The sequence below is a fragment of the Chinchilla lanigera genome, unplaced genomic scaffold (genome assembly GCF_000276665.1).
Source record: "Chinchilla lanigera isolate Chin_1 unplaced genomic scaffold, ChiLan1.0 scaffold00062, whole genome shotgun sequence".
Classification (NCBI taxonomy): Eukaryota; Metazoa; Chordata; class Mammalia; order Rodentia; family Chinchillidae; genus Chinchilla; species Chinchilla lanigera.
The window spans coordinates 7,030,094-7,046,292 of NW_004955463.1; the positions used below are offsets into that span (position 1 = coordinate 7,030,094).

Here is a 16,199-nt window from a genome sequence, read left to right on the forward strand (position 1 = left end):
ATTCCACCTCACCACAGAAAGAATGACTATTATCAAGAAATCAACCAGTAACACAAAGGCTGGAGGGGATGTGGGAAAAAAGAAACTCTTCTCTATTGTTGGTGGGAGTGTAGACTGGCGCAATCACTATGGACATCAGTGTGGAGATTCCTCAAAAAAGAAGTTTCTTTTAGGATTGAGGTCCCATCTGACCCAGTTATTTCCCTTCTGGGTATCTTCCCAGAAGAATCAAAAATACCATACCATAGTGATATATGTGCACCCATGTTTATAGCAGCACAATTTGTAATAGCTAAATCTTGGAAACAACTCAAATGCCCATCAACTGAGAAATGGATAAAAAAAGATGTGTTTTTATACAATACAGTACTATTCAATAAACTAGAGGTAAATGGATGCAACTCAAGAGTATACTCAGTGAAATGAACCAGACTCACATGTGCAAACATCATATTGTCTCCCTAGAAAAAAATAAGCAAAGAAGGAAAAATGGAAACAAAAATTTTATAAATAAGGAGAGGAGGAGGGGTTAAAGGGAGGGTATAGCAATGGGAAAAGAGTTACATCATGTACAGGTACAAATTCTCTATGATGAATATGGTCATTATGTATATCTAAAATGTACAAATAAAATCTGACTGAATAAAAAATAAACAACACCAAAAAATCAAAGTCTCCAAATTTAAAGAACCAATCCAAATACTGGCATCTAAAATGAAAAGACACTTCTGAGGTGAACAACTAAACAGCAAATAAACATATGTAAATATGTTCATCATCACCTTTCTCCACTGTTGCTGAGAGTGTAAACTGGTACAATCAGTATAGAAACTAGCATGGAGATTCCCCAAAAAACTAAAACTAGAGGTTCCATTTGACCCATTTTGTCTCTTTCTTGGCATCTTCCTGAAATAGTTAAAAGCATCATACCACAGCAATATATGCACACCCATGGTAATGGTAATACAGTTTGTAACAGGTAAATCTTCAAAACGCCTAGATGCCCATCTACAGATCAATGGATAAAGAAAACGTTTTTTTTTTTCTGAAAATGTGGTTTTTACATACAGTGGAGTGCTACTCTGTCACAAAGGATAACCTTGAAACACTTTTAGTTAAATGGATGTACTTTTAGTTACATGGATGCATACTTTTAAGTGAAATAAATCAGTCACATGTGTTTATAAATATAACATTGTTTCTCTTGTGTAAGAAACCAAAAACATAAATAAGGACCAAAGTGGATGACAGATATTGGGAAATAGGAAGAAAATGTTCAAATGCAAAGGAGAGTAAGGGAGGGAGGAGGAAGACAGGAAGGAAGACAAAAGGAATAAAAGGGAGAAAATAAAAAAGCTTTTGTAAAGAAGGAGGGGGAAAAGGGTTGGAGGGGAGGAAAATGGGGGACCAAGATATATTATTGTACAGGTACAAATTCCCTATAATGAATGTGATCATTATGTATTTTAAAAGTGTACTAATAAAACTTTTAAAAAATGTACCCAGGCATAGTGGCCCGTGTCTATAATCCCTTGGAGGCTGAGGCAGGAGGATCACAAATTCAAGGTCAACCTGGGCTACCATAGTGAGCCCAAGGGCCAGCTGGAACTACATAACAAGATCCTGTCTCTAAAAGAAAATACAATAAAATAAAGTAAAATAAAACCCTAGTGATAATCAATGCACCATTTTAAAATTAATATGACTCTAGCAGACACTGCTGCTTACCAGGCCCCCATCAGAGCCAGGATGACCCAGGAACCACGTGCCAGGCTTTCCTCGGTTCTCTACAGCAGAGGCCAATGGAGTAGCAACCAACAGACCAACCTGACGGAAGAGGAAAACACCACCTAGGAGAGTCTCACTTCAGGACTGAACTGATACCTTCCACAAAGACTAGGTGAGAGATATCCTCAGGAGATAGGCCTGGAGAGCATGAGAGCTAAGTAGGCATCTCCTGGGATTCCCTGGGAGGCCCAGGCTCAGACCAGAAAGATATTAGGGCTTGTATTCTGTTGTGGGAGGCCAAGTTTGGAGGGATAATCATCAAAACGGGGTGGTTCCGAAGAAGGCAGTTAGACTAGTAGTATGTTTGAGCTCTGGCACTGCCCCCAAGATCTAGCATAAGTCAGTGCTCTGAATTACTACAGGTCAGTATAAGTGGGAGCCCAACTGTCTTCACTAAAACAGGGTTCTCTTTGTTTTGGTGAAGGGCTGTTCAGGAGTGGTTCCTAGGGTTTGTCCATATCAACATGATATCTGATGCTACTGTTGTCACTGAATTTACCACCACAGACAAGGAAACAGCACAGTGGTGCCTTGGTTTAAAGATTTAATTTCTTCCATGATTTTGGAGATGGTCATATTTGTGTTTTTTGTTTTGTTTTTCGTTTTTTTTCCAGTACCAGGAATCGAACTCACGACCTTGCGCTTGCCAGGCAGGCTCTGTGCCACTGAGCTAAATCCCCAGCCCCATATTTGTGTTTGTGTGGGAAAGATGGCAGCAGTTGTGTTTGTCATGTTTGTCACCCAATGTAGTTTGCAAACAAAAACAAAATTCTGCCAAATGCTTTTGTTCAGGAACCAAATTGTTTGTGAACCAAGACACCGCCTTAGTGGCCAGCAATGGGTTTTCTCTCTACATCAATACCTGGATTGGGAAGGTGGGGGAAGGGGGCATACATAATACTGTGGCTCACTCCCAAAGAACAGGGCACCTGGCCAAAGAATTTCCAAACTCCAGCACAAACAACCCAAACAAATAGAGAGATGAAAAGGCAAGGCAATGAAATGCCTCCAAAAACTTCCAATTCCCCCAAAATCAGTACAAGGGTCCTTGAAGGGGAGGAAACCACAAGCTACGCAGCAGATAGGTCTGAAAGGGTATCAACAGACGTAAAACAGTTCCATGACATGCTTGGAGAATTTAAAGAAGATATGACCATAAAGAATCACAATGATTGTAGTGAAACAGATGAACAGTACATCTACAGAACACACTAATAGACAGCTAGTGGAGCAAGATGCAAAACATCAATGCCTTGCATAGAAAAGAATGGGAGTCCCAAACAGAAATTCAGATTACAAACGTGGGTAGCAGAAACCAGTGTGAAAATAGTGTCAAATCGGGAGGACAAGGCTGTGGTCAATGATCAATTGTGACATACCTTAGAAACAAGGGAACATGAAAAAAGGATCCAAAAGCTCACAGATGACTTGAAGGGTGGTAATAAAAAAGTAACTGGATATTAGCAAAAAATCAGAAGAAAGCACAAAGAGCATAAAAAAACCTATTAATAACAGAAAACTTTCCACAAATGGAAAAAGAATATAATGTAAGTTAAATAAAATATATAGAATCCTAAATAGCCATAATCAGGAAAAAAACCTACTCCATACTACAAAATAATTAAAATATAAGAAATACAATGCAACAGAATCTTACAGGCTGCTAGAGAAAAACCAATAAAACATCTATAAATGAAAACCAGTTAGAATTACAACAGATTTCTCAACACAAACCTTAAAGACAAAGAGAGCATGGAATGAAGTATTTCAAGCTCTTAAAGAAAACAACTTCCAACCCAGACTGTTATATCCTGCAAAGCTGTCTTTCAAAACTGATGGAGAAATAAGATACTTTTATGATAAACAGCACTAAAGGACATGACTACCAAAACAATACTCCAAAAATTTCTCAAGGATAATGGAGAAGACCACAGAGCTAACAATGCCAAAAGGTCCACAAAATGAATACATCAAGTAGTGCTAGCAATTAAGTATAATGAAAATAAACCAGCAATAGGAAATTAATACAATCACAGGAACAAGTTAATACCTATAAATTATAACTATCAATGTAAATGGACGCAACTTGCCAATCAAAAGACAGATTAGCAGAATGGATCAAAACACAAAACCAAATGGTATACGGTACACAAGAAACACATTTAACATAAAAACAGTGACTAAAAAAATCAAATAATGGAAGACAATATTCCACACAATAGGAAGTCCAAAAACAAGCTGGAGTAGCTATCCTATTTCAGAAAAAATGGAGTTGAAGCCAAAGCTGATTAGAGGCAAAAGACATTACATATTGGTTTTAATAGAACTATTTAACAGAAAGAGATAACAATTATAATCATATATGCACCAAACCACAATGCATCCATCTTTACGAAACAAACTCTGGTGGACATAAAAGATCAGATAAACATCAATACAAAATTATACTGGGGGATCTCAATACCCTACTATCACAAATAGATAAATCAACTAAACAAAATTTAACAAAGAAATATCAGAGTTGAGCCAAACCTTCAAAAGAAATGGATTTAATGGATATATACAGGCCAGGGATACAGCTCAGTGGCACAGGTGCCTGCCTGGCAAGCTCAAGGTCCTGGGTTTGATTCCCGGTACCAAAAAAAAAAAAGATATATACAGTGTTCCATCCAACTAGACAATACACATTATTTTTGGCCACACATGGTATCTTCTCCAAATAGACCACATAGTAGTGAATAAAGCATGCCTAAGCAAACAAAAAAGAAATTTTATCGTGTATATATCAGATCGCAGGGAGACAAAATTTCATGTAACTAGAAATGAAAAAGTCAAGTCATAATGGACACTGCCAAAATCCAGAAAATTACTAGCAGCTACTTTACAAACATAAATGTCAAATACCTGGAGATACTAGAAAAAAATGGAGAGATTCCAGATGCACTTAAATTACCAAAACTGAACCAAGAAGACTTAAAAATCTTAAACAGTCCAAAAATGGGCAATGAAATAAAAGCAGTAAAACAAAACAAAAAAAACTACCAACTAAGAAAAGCCCAGAACCTGATGGATTCACAGCCAAATTCTACAAGAACTTCAGGAAAGCTCTAACACCAATACTCTTCAAACTTCTTAATGAAATTAAGAAAGAAGGAGTATTTCTAAAATCATCTTCAAAAGCTAACATTATCCTGATCCCCAAACCAGACAAGGATTCAACCAAAAAACAGACCTACAGGTCAGTTTTTCCAATGAACATAAATGCAAAACTCCTTAACAAAATACTGGCAAACAAAACGTGACAAATTATCTAAAAGATTATATACCGGGCACTGTGGATATAGCTCAGCAGCATGGCACTTGCCTGGTAAGTACAAGGCCCTGAGATTGATTCCTAGTACCCCCCCCCCTCAAATTATACACCTTGACCAAGCAGGCTTCATCCCAGAAATGCAAGGATGATTCAACAAACAAAAATCAGTACGTATAATTTGTAACATAAACAGAAGCAAGGATAAAAATCACACAAACATCTCAACAGGTGCAGAAAAAGCCTTTGACAAAACCCAACATCTACTCATGATTAAAACCCTAAAGAATATAGGTACAGAAGGTGTTTTAGTCAAAGACTTACAAGGGGAAACAATACAGGACACATAATTTGTAGAATTATTTTATAATAGCCACCTAAAGAGTCATATACAAACAGAGTGCAGGAAACCTGTCCACACACTACAGAACAAAAGAATCCAGCTGAGGGCCTGGATCCCACGGCAATGTCCTGCATGAGTCCAGCTGAAGACCTAGATTCCATAACAATGCCTTCCACGAGTCCAACTGGAGACCAAGAGACCACAGCAATATCTCACGAGGGCTGTTTCAGGGATCTGCTCTGGGAAGACCCAAAGGTCAGTGGTGGAAACTAGAAAGTCTGTACCAGCAGGATGAAGGACCTGTGCTAGCAGGCCTAAGGGATCTGCACTGCATCCAGGAAGCAATGCTCAAAGTGAAAACGAGAGCTCCCTCAAAGCAAACCATAGTCATTCTCAGCAACAACAAAGCCCCAAGTTTCCCTGACAATGAGAACAGCTGAGTTCATCAGGAAAGACAGCATGACAAGCTCCTCCAGGAAAACCAACAGCCCGAAGAGAACCAACAGCTCCCTAACAGCTTCTCTTCTTCTCCAGTTCTCCTTTTTATTTTGTTGGCAACAATCCTTAAGTGGGCCTCGCACACCCAGCACCACATTGGTCCAGTTCAGCTGGATGTTACAAGTTGACCATCAGTTGTCAATCCACCACAGAAGGTCTTTATCTCAAGATGATAAGAGCTACTTATGACATCCTACTGCCAACATCACACTCAACAGGGAAATGCTGCTGAAATACCTTCCCTCTAAAATCAGGAACAAGACAAGGATGCCCATCATCACCACTCCTGTTCAAAACAGTCTTCAAAACATTAGCCAGAACAATCAAGCAAGAGAAAGAAATGAAAGGGGTATGTATAAAAATGACTAGGTCAAAATATCATTATTTGCAGATCCTTTACTTAGAAGACCCAAGAAACTCCATTGAAAGACTCCTAAAATTCACACTAATTTGTATGTGTGTGTGTGTGTGTGTGTATGAAGTGTGCTACAATGCTACAGAATACAAAAAAAAAAAAACACAAAAATCAACAGCATTCCTATACACTAATAATGAATTCACTGAAAAAGCAATTAGGAAAACAATACTAACCACAATAGCATCAAAAAAATTAAATACTTAGCTATTAACCTAACATAGGAAGTAAAAGACTTCTAAACAGTGAAAATTACATCAGACTAAAAAAAGGAAATTGAGGAGGACATCAAAAAAATGGAAGAAGAGCCCTTGTTCCTGGAAAGCCAGAACCAACATAATGAAAATGATTATATTTTCAGAACAGATATACAGATTTCATGTAATCCCAATCAAACTACATCAATACCCTGGTTCACAAACACTTGTTTGCAAACACTTCAGGCTGCAAACAAAAGTGTTTGGCAAAATTTTGCTTCTATTGGCAAACTGCATCAGGAGACAAACACAACAACCCATCCCCTCCCCTCACAAACACAAATGCTAACTTCCCCAATATTGTAAAACAAATTAAGTTTGTAAACTAAGATACTACTGTACCAATGTCATATCTCACAGAACTAGAGAAAAGAACCTTAAAATTTGCATGGAATCACAAGAGACCTAGAATAGCAAAAGCAACTCTGGGTAACAAAAGCAAAGCAGGTGGCTTCACAATCACAGACTTCAAGTTATTTTATAAAGCAAAAGTGATTAAAACACCATAGTGCTGGCACAAAAACAGGCACATGTGTCAATGGGAACAGAATAGGTACAGAGTCAGGCATGGTGGCGCATGCCTGTAATCCCACCACTCTGGAGGCTGAGGCAGAAGGATTGCTGTGAGTCCAAGGCCAGCCTGGGCTACAAAGTAAGTTCAAGACCAGCCTGAACTGCACAGCAAAATCCTGACTCAAAAAGACACACACACAAAAGAATAGATGGAGAAACAATCCCAGGCATATACCCGTACTATTTGGTCTTTGACAAAGGAAACAAAAATATATACTAGAGAAACAATAGCCTATTCAATAAATAGTGCTGGCAAAATTAAGATATTCACATGCAGAAGATTGAGTCTAGAGCCATATACTAAAGTAATGTACTAAAGCCATGTACTAAAGTAAAATCAAAATGGATCAAAGGCATAAATGTTAAAACAGAAACAATCTGCTGGAAAATAAAACAGGCACAAATCTTGAAGACATAGGCACAGGCAAGCACTTTCTGAACAGAACCCCAATGGCACAAGAAATAATTCCAATAAATGGGATCATATCAAATTAAAAAGCTTCTGCATGGCAAAAGAAACAACCAACAGAGCCAAGAAACAATCTACAGAATGGAAAAAAATTTTTGCCATTTATTCCATGGGCAGAGGACTAATATCAAGAATATACAATAACTCAAAAGAATATCAGAACTCCCTAAAGGACCCAATCAAAAACTAGGCTACCAAAATGAATAGTCACTTCTCAGAGGAAGTACAAATGGTCAACAAATACATGAAAAAATCAGAACCCCCTAAAAGACCCAGTCAAAAAAACTGACAACCAAACTGAACACTCACTTCTCACAAGTAGTAGTACAAGGGACCAATAAATACATGAAAAAAATGCTCGTCATCACTGGCCGTGAGAGAAATGCAAATTAAAACTACACTACTACGATCCTATCTCCAGAAAGAATGGATATCATAAAAAAAATCTAACAATAACAAATGCTGGTGATGATGTGGGGGACAAAGAACTCTTCTACATGGTTGGTGGGAATGTAAATTAGTACAACCACTATGGAAATCAGTGTGGAGATTCCTCAAATAACTAAAAGAAGAAATTTCATTTGATCCAGCTATCCCCCTCCTAGGTATCTTGCCAAAAAAGTTATAGTCACTGTATTACATGCACACCCATGTTTACAAAAAGTACATTTTTTAAAGGTAAGATCTTGCAAACAGCATACCTGTCCATCAAGAGATGAATGAACAAGGAAAATGTGGTATTCCTATACAATGGAGTACTACTGCTGCCACAAAGAAAAACTTGAGGTATTTGTAAGTAAATGGATACAACTGGAGAATACAATGTTAAGTGAAGTAAGTCAGACAAACTCAAATATCACAATATAAAAAATATACATACACACACACACACAGCACAAAATACAAAAGACAGCGCTCAAGAAGGTAAGGCAGTAGAATCCCTGAGTTCAAGGCCAGTCTAGGCTACAAAATGAGTTCAAGGCCAGCTTTAACTGCATAGGGAGACCCTGTCTCAAAAAGACCAAAAAAAAAAAAGAGAGAGAGAGAGAGAGAGAGAGAAGACATTAATAGGGAAGAGCGAAGAGTTCAAAAACTTCCCCAAATTACACGGTCCATTGTTTTAAAAATACTGCAATATATATGCTAATTTGTTTCATTTATACTAATAGTTTATCTTTGCTGAAAAGAAAGTTTGTTTCTTCTTTGTAAGACTCTTTTCAACTTATATCTTGTGCTAAGTAAGCTAATTTGAAGATATGATACACAATCTAATATTATTATTACTTGATTATGAAAATGTTTCATTTTTTCATAAAATAATAAACTAAAAAAAATTAACATATCACATCACAAATTCAAGCTGACCTAATAAGGCTACGCTGGCAGTTAATTTGTTAGAAAAATCACCAAATATAACTGAAGGATGAGTAATCTGAAATGGTCACTGATTTTCTTTGTTTTATTGCTTTTGCATAACTGTTTGTGCTTCTTGCTAGCAATATATTGCACATTTCTTCAATACCTTCCATCTCCAAAAAGAACTGAAGAGGAAGCAACATGGAAGAGAATTAATTTTATTATGTCAAAGAAATGCTTGAAAAATTACTTACAATAGAACACATCTTCATGTTTTAAAAAAAAGCATAAAAATTCCAGTTTCAAATAATTTAAAAATAACTTCTGCCTCAAAGTAAGAACATACTGTGTCCTTCCCGTGACCCTTTCAACTCTAATCCTAAGGGAACTGAGCCATTAAAAGTACAGTGTCAAAGTGGCTTTACATCACAAATTTAAAATGGACTGAGCAATTATTGGATTATGGTACTGCTCTACTTTAGAAGTAATGAACAGTCCGATGTAGAACAACAATTCTGGCCCCTATCAAATGGAAGAAAACAGCACAGCAGTAAACATATCTACTATTCTTAATGGTTAGGCTAGGATTCAACACACTAAAGTGCATAACATACCAACACTACTGACAGTCAAATCTTATGAAGATTCTGCTTCTCACATGACCAAACAGCTCCTAAAAGACGAACCCTCCCCCAGAAAACATTATAAACTCCTTAAACAGGACATTGTTTTAAAAAATCAACTTCCTAAAAAGCCAGGTGTGGTGGTGCACGCTTGTAATCCCAGCACTGGGGAGGCTGAAGCAGGAGGATTGTTTGCAAGTTTGAGACCAGCCTGGGCTACAAAGTGAGCTCAAGGCCGGCCTGAACTGTATAACAAGACCCTGTCTCAAAAACAAAAACAAAACAAAACAAAAAACTTCCTAAATAACTTAAAGAGCAAGCAAGTGCAAGCAAAAGTGAGGAGAAACAGCATTGAGGGCAAGCCACAGTCAGTGGCCTATGCAGCTTAACTCAAGGAACTCCTAAAGTACTGCTGGACCAAAAACCAGAAAAACCTAATATGGGGTAACCACAACAGCTAGAACGAGAAAAGGGGAAATTCTAGAAAAAAGTACATCAGAGAAGGTATAAATTATACCCCAATGTCTGGCTACAATGAACTATGCATGAATAGAAACACTAGAGGCAAAAACACTAATGGGCTTAGCTTTCCTCTCCTATGCAGCAGCCTTGATATCTCCTCTTCTGTTTTGTCAGGAGCTTCCTACTATACTGTACAACATGCACTTAGCAGGGAAATAAAATACAATAAAATACAATATCAAATATGTAATGAGTGCCTAGAACAGACAGTGACATTTTCACATCAGCTGTTTATTTGCTTACAAAACCTGAAAGATAACATCAAAAATAAAAACCTATGTGAAATAAAGTATAAGCAGAAACAGAAGTCCACCACAGAAATAAGCTTTGCTTCAACTGTGACACCCAAAGCACTCTTCACAAACGACAACTGACATGTTCCATATACAAGTATCACTTACACTGATAGTACGTATGTTTTGTTTTCTTTTACTTTCCTGTAGGACCCAGTTGGCATCTTTTTTGTTTATCCAATGTCATTGTAGGTATTTGTGAGGCTGCGCTTGCCTGTTCACCTGTCAGTTCACCAGTGTGCTCCACCATTTTTTATGTAGTTCCCGAGGCAGAAGCATTTTGTTTTCCTCTGCTATAAATGATTTCTTATGAGCTCAGTTGCAATCCTCTAAGAAAATTTCTGTGATATTTTGTACTTGTTATTTTCCTCATAAACTATCAAACTACTATACCTCATGTTTAAGGATCAAGTAAAACGTAACCATTGGCCAATGCTTTGTGTTTCGAGTGACATCATAGCTGCACAACTCACCAACGTCTACTCCACATTTGGTTTTGCTGTTGAAAGTTTCCATCTCAGGCGTCTGTTTTGTCAAGGTTTCCCTATCAATATTTCCCTCATGGTGAATGTTGTCATCAGCAGTACCAGCTTTCTTTGCCATATACAAGGCCTATGTTATAACTTTCTGAAATTCAAAGATTATACTATACAATTCTCTGTTTGAAATTGCAACACTTCATTTGGAATTTCTGCTTTGTTCCTCTATACAGTTTCTGCGCTGGTCAACTTGTGCTGTTAGCAAATGAAGCATCAATTGGAAACCAGCAAACCAACTGTCAAATGTCATATTCCACTTAGTTTGGGAGATGGAAGCAGCAAGTCTGTTCACAACATCATTTGGTTTATTACTATACAAATAAGGACCTGATGGCTGAGTTTCAGGATAAATATCCGATTGAAAGCATAGTAAGTAGGGGCTGGGGATTTAGCTCAGCGGCAAAGCGCATGCCTGGCAAGCGCAAGGTCGTGAGTTCGGTTCCCGGTACCGGAGAAAAACCAAAAACCAAAAACCAAAAAAAAAAAAAAAAAGAAAGCATAGTAAGTCTTCACATCTACAAGGGTATAAATTTTTATGCCATATTTGACCCATCACTCGTCTACAAGTCTTTCATGTTCCTTCAATTACCAGAGAAATCCTGCTAAGTACAACAGACCTATGAATGCTTTCAGTTCAGTTAGTGAAGCATCATAACAAATACATTCTTGAATATGGCTTTTAGTGCATACAGAATGTTTTACTTGTATGTTAGCCTTTGTGTATTTCACAACATCTTGTAACACTTCTGTTACAATACTGAATGGCAGTGCTGGCATTTTGTCCCATACATTTCACCCCTGCCAAGACCTTCACTATATTTTTGAACCTAGTTCTAACATTGGATTGTTCGAGTTGACTGCGTGACCATTTTGCAACATTTTGAATAGTCAAATCTATACTCACATTGTTTTCTTCACCATCTGAATCAAGAAGGTTTGCATTTCCTTTGTCTATATCAGTCAGTTCTTGCTCTATTTTATTGTCACAGAAACTTTGGCCAATGTCAAAGTCATCATTGTCATCATCATATATCCACATCACTCTTTTGTTATGAAAGCACGTATTTTAACAACGGATCATCTTCATCACCCATATATGAGTAATCTGATGATTCACTTTTGACCTCCTCCACTACTTGCAAATCTGTTTTTTCATGTGCTATTACACTGAACTAGGTTACCTCTACCAGAAAAATCAGAACTTTTGGTAAACAAATCCTGGAGTGGTATGGGTCTAATGAACCCTCTGTGATGCTTGGGTAAACACATACAAAATGAGAGCATAAAGATGGGCCCAAATCCTGTTTTGACACTTCTGCACATGTGTACACTCCTTATTGTTTGTCACACCAAGTGAGTAAACACAAAGATTGCTTCCTCTTTCCCTCAGGGAAAGGTATGGAGAGGCACAGCGGGCTACTATAATGCTAAACTACAAATTTACAGTAGAAAACTAAGGGATTGACCTGCTGGACCCAGGCTTATGCCTTAAGGGTAATGCTCATAATGGCTTTCTGTCACTGGGACAAAATACCTTAAAAAAGCAACTTAAAAGAAAGACTTATTTTGTCTAATTTGACGTGGTTTCTGTCCAGTCTCTTGGCCCTGCTTTTAGGCCTGTGGCCAAAGCATAGGGCAGGAAAAACCACTCTTTTACAGCAGCTAAGAAGCAGAGAGAAAGCTCGTTTTTGTAACAAAGTCCCTCCCACAAAACTCATAAAGCTATGAATCCACAAATGGATCAATTCATGACGTCAGAACTCTCAATCCAATCACTTCCCGAAGCCCCACCTTCTCAACACTGCTGCATTAGGGACCAAGATTTCCATACATGAGCTTTTGGGAGAAATTTTGTCCAAACAATACTGTAACAGTACCTTTAATTCCTCAAGGAAGCAATGTCTACTACTATCATCAAAGGAACTCTTGATGACAAACACAGCTTACAAGAAAAACACTAATCCTTTGAGGGACAGTTTCCAGAAATATTCTGAGGAATCAAATAACCACATAACTACAACAAAAGAGGCCATCAGAATTACATAAAGACAGCTACCCTCATTCCTGCTCTGCAACACAAGTTTCACATCTTCAAGTGGCTCACTGCAGCTCTATGTATATAAAATGGAGTATTTCAAAATGTTCTATGCTTAAAACCAAGATGACATTATTAATTCAAATTACATTAAAACACAGAAAAGAGAGATCACCTTGACGGCTTTCTGGGAATTGGGCAGTCCTTCTTCTATGTCTTCTAAAAGAATTCCTCCTAATCCTCGCTGGTCATGCTGATCTAATAGCCTAAGTAGGGCCCTCTTATCTTTCAAGTCGTACTTGGGTTTGAATGCATACTTCCCATCTATCACTTCAATTTTTGGATTGTTGACTAATGCCTGAAACAGTGACATAATGTGTATATATTAACAAAAGGAAACTTCACATATACATTCCTAAATTCTAATTATTTAAAAATGTAACACTACCCAGTGCAGTGACAAATTAAACAAATCTTGTGAGTATGAATTAGAAGATCTAAAATAGTACGCATACAGGATCCCAGAACAATAGGAAAGATTAACCTGTTGCTTGCTTTTTTATATATTTTTAAATTATGTACTATTTACAAAATTCTTTGGGGGGAAAAAAACCATTTTATCACAGTTGCCTTAAAGAAAGTTGAATCTATAGTTCTTAAGATGACAAAATGCATAGGAATCAATACCACACGTATTAATATTAGTAGACCAAGCGAACTGGGTAGTGCCCACTCCATCTCCACAGTATAGTTTACTATATATTGGCATTATAACATGAGAAACACTACCCTAGGATGAACAAATCAGTAGTCAGTGCTTACTACCCGAAGTCAACTGGCACTAGCAGCTGTAGAAAGAACTGAAAAAGACTAGGCTGGTTTGTATATGAACTTTACTACTGTGTCAGCTTGAGAACTCCTGTATAGGAACTCAGGAATTACTGAACATAATTATGTGCCTAGTCAGTTGTTGTATAGCTAATGACTGGAGGAAAGCTCTGTAAGAAAGGGCAACCTTATTTATTTTCTGCAGTTGCAAGCCTGACCCTGCCAGGAGAGATACAAAAAGAAGAGAGGGCGAACAGAATAGTAATGTAATAAAAATAATCTTTAATGTTGGTAAGTCTATGAAATTCCAATATTAGGACAACCAGCAAATTCAAATGTGAATTTCCATAATTTGTATATCACTAATATATATTACTATTATTCACAACGTCTGTGCAGATTAAGTTTAGACACTCTAGGGGCTGGGGATTTAGCTCAGCGGCAAAAGCGCCTGCCTGGCAAGCGCGAGGTCGTGAGTTCGGTTCCCGGTACCAGAGAAAAAACCAAAAAAAAAAAAAAAGTTTAGACACTCTGAGGTTCCAATCTTACAGTGGTTCTGCTTCTGGTAATGGCCAAGTAGTTCCTAAAAGACCATGACCTTCAATGATACCAATGAAGGGGCCATGAGCTTCAATGATATTGATTAATTGGTTTATTTTATAACAATAACTGTATTTTGGAAAAAAAGAACTATATTTTGGGTGGGTCAAAAAAATTAACAAGCATATTTTAGGAATTTTACATTTGGTTTTTAGAATCTATCATTGGTCTTAAAAAGTAGTCTTGTCCACTATCATTAAATATATAAACCCAAAAGAAGGAAATACATGAATGTTTATAGTAGTGCTTCCAGTCAAATGTGGTGATACATGTCTATAATCCCAGCACTCACGAGACTAAGGCAGGAGGATCATAAGCCCCCTAGCTACATATGGAGCTCAAGGCCAGCCTGAACTACACATCAAGATCCTATCTCTAACCTCTCGGAGGCAATAATTATCAAGTCATAACAGTAGTAACAGCTCAATAAAATGTCTTGTCTATAACCCTACAGTACCTCCTGTTTTACTTACATGTCCTAAAATATATATTTTAAATATAATTTACAGGCATATGTTATAAATGCAGGTATTCAAAATAAACCAACTGTTTATAAATATGAAAATGATATGGTCCTTCAACTTTTTCACTTTTATACTGAAGTCCTAACTTTTAAGATTTTTAAACAGATACATAAAATTATGTGAAAACCAACAAGCCAAACAACTTAAAAAATGTATGTTTAAAGACCCTTCATCAGTTCTTTTAATAAACAATAAAAAGCATAACCAGATTTCAGTACATTAAAAACACTCTAGGGGTTAGGGATGGCTCAGTGGTAGAGTACTTGTGGTATCTACAAGGCCCTGGGCAAAAACACAAAGCAAAATGAAAACCAAATTCTTTTAGTTATAACAAATATCTCACAGGTTCAAGCCCTGAGACAAAAAAAATAAACAAAATAAAAGCACTCTAATTATAGCAAATATCTCATGGCTAATTTTTTACGAGGTTTATAAGCTTATTCTTACCTCAGTCATTAGCCATTGCTTCTGCTTGAGTCCAATATCTAAATGCTGGGTTTCATCCAAAATTTCTTCCAAAGTTAGAGGATGTGTATCTCCTCGCTGATGACGAGTCTATTGAGGGAAGAAATTATCATTAGAAGAGTTTTCAAATGCTAAATGTATTAAATCAAAGCTGCATATAAATAAAAATCTTCAAGAATGTACAACATTATTCTATGGCAGTACAACTACAGTGATGAAAAGCATGGATTACAAAACCAGACCGGACCAGATTCAAATTCACAACTTTATAAAATTAAATGATAAACTGATAAAAAGTATTTGCAACTCATATGATAAGGAACACATTTTGAGAGATCCAAAAATCAAGTAGGTAAACAGATGAAAAGGAAATGCAAATGACCTTAAATATATGGAAATGCTCAATTTCTACCAAAATATTTCTCACCCATTAGACTAGAAAAATTCGAAGTGACTGATGACTTACTTCTTTGGTTAATCAGGCTATTAGGAAACACCTTGTGACAGACTGCTGGTAAGACAGCAAATTGGTAAAACCCCTAAGGAGGGCAAAATGAATGAATTTTAACCTTTTGACCTAGCTACCATCTCTCTAGGAATTTATCCTACAAATATATCAAAACGTTGAGTGACTAAAGGTCAGTGCATCTCTATTTGGAGGAGGAAAACATTGGAAATAACTGCCATCAAGAGAGGACTAACCAAACTGCAGCACATCCATGGTCTGCAGAGACATTAAAAAAGAATGTAAGGTGTCACGG

At 37.1% G+C, this 16,199-nt stretch overlaps 1 protein-coding gene across 1 annotated transcript in view; it reads right to left on the reverse strand.

Moving 5' to 3' along the window:
• Window positions 1–16,199, reverse strand: part of Gtf2e2 (general transcription factor IIE, polypeptide 2, beta 34kDa) — a gene marked incomplete at its 5' end in the record, with an annotated part of 79,911 nt that overhangs the window by 29,226 nt on the left and 34,486 nt on the right. Inside the window, 2 exon segments of the mRNA XM_013521493.1 lie at window positions 13,197–13,379; window positions 15,421–15,528. Of these exon segments, the coding sequence (XP_013376947.1) occupies window positions 13,197–13,379; window positions 15,421–15,528 (291 nt within the window).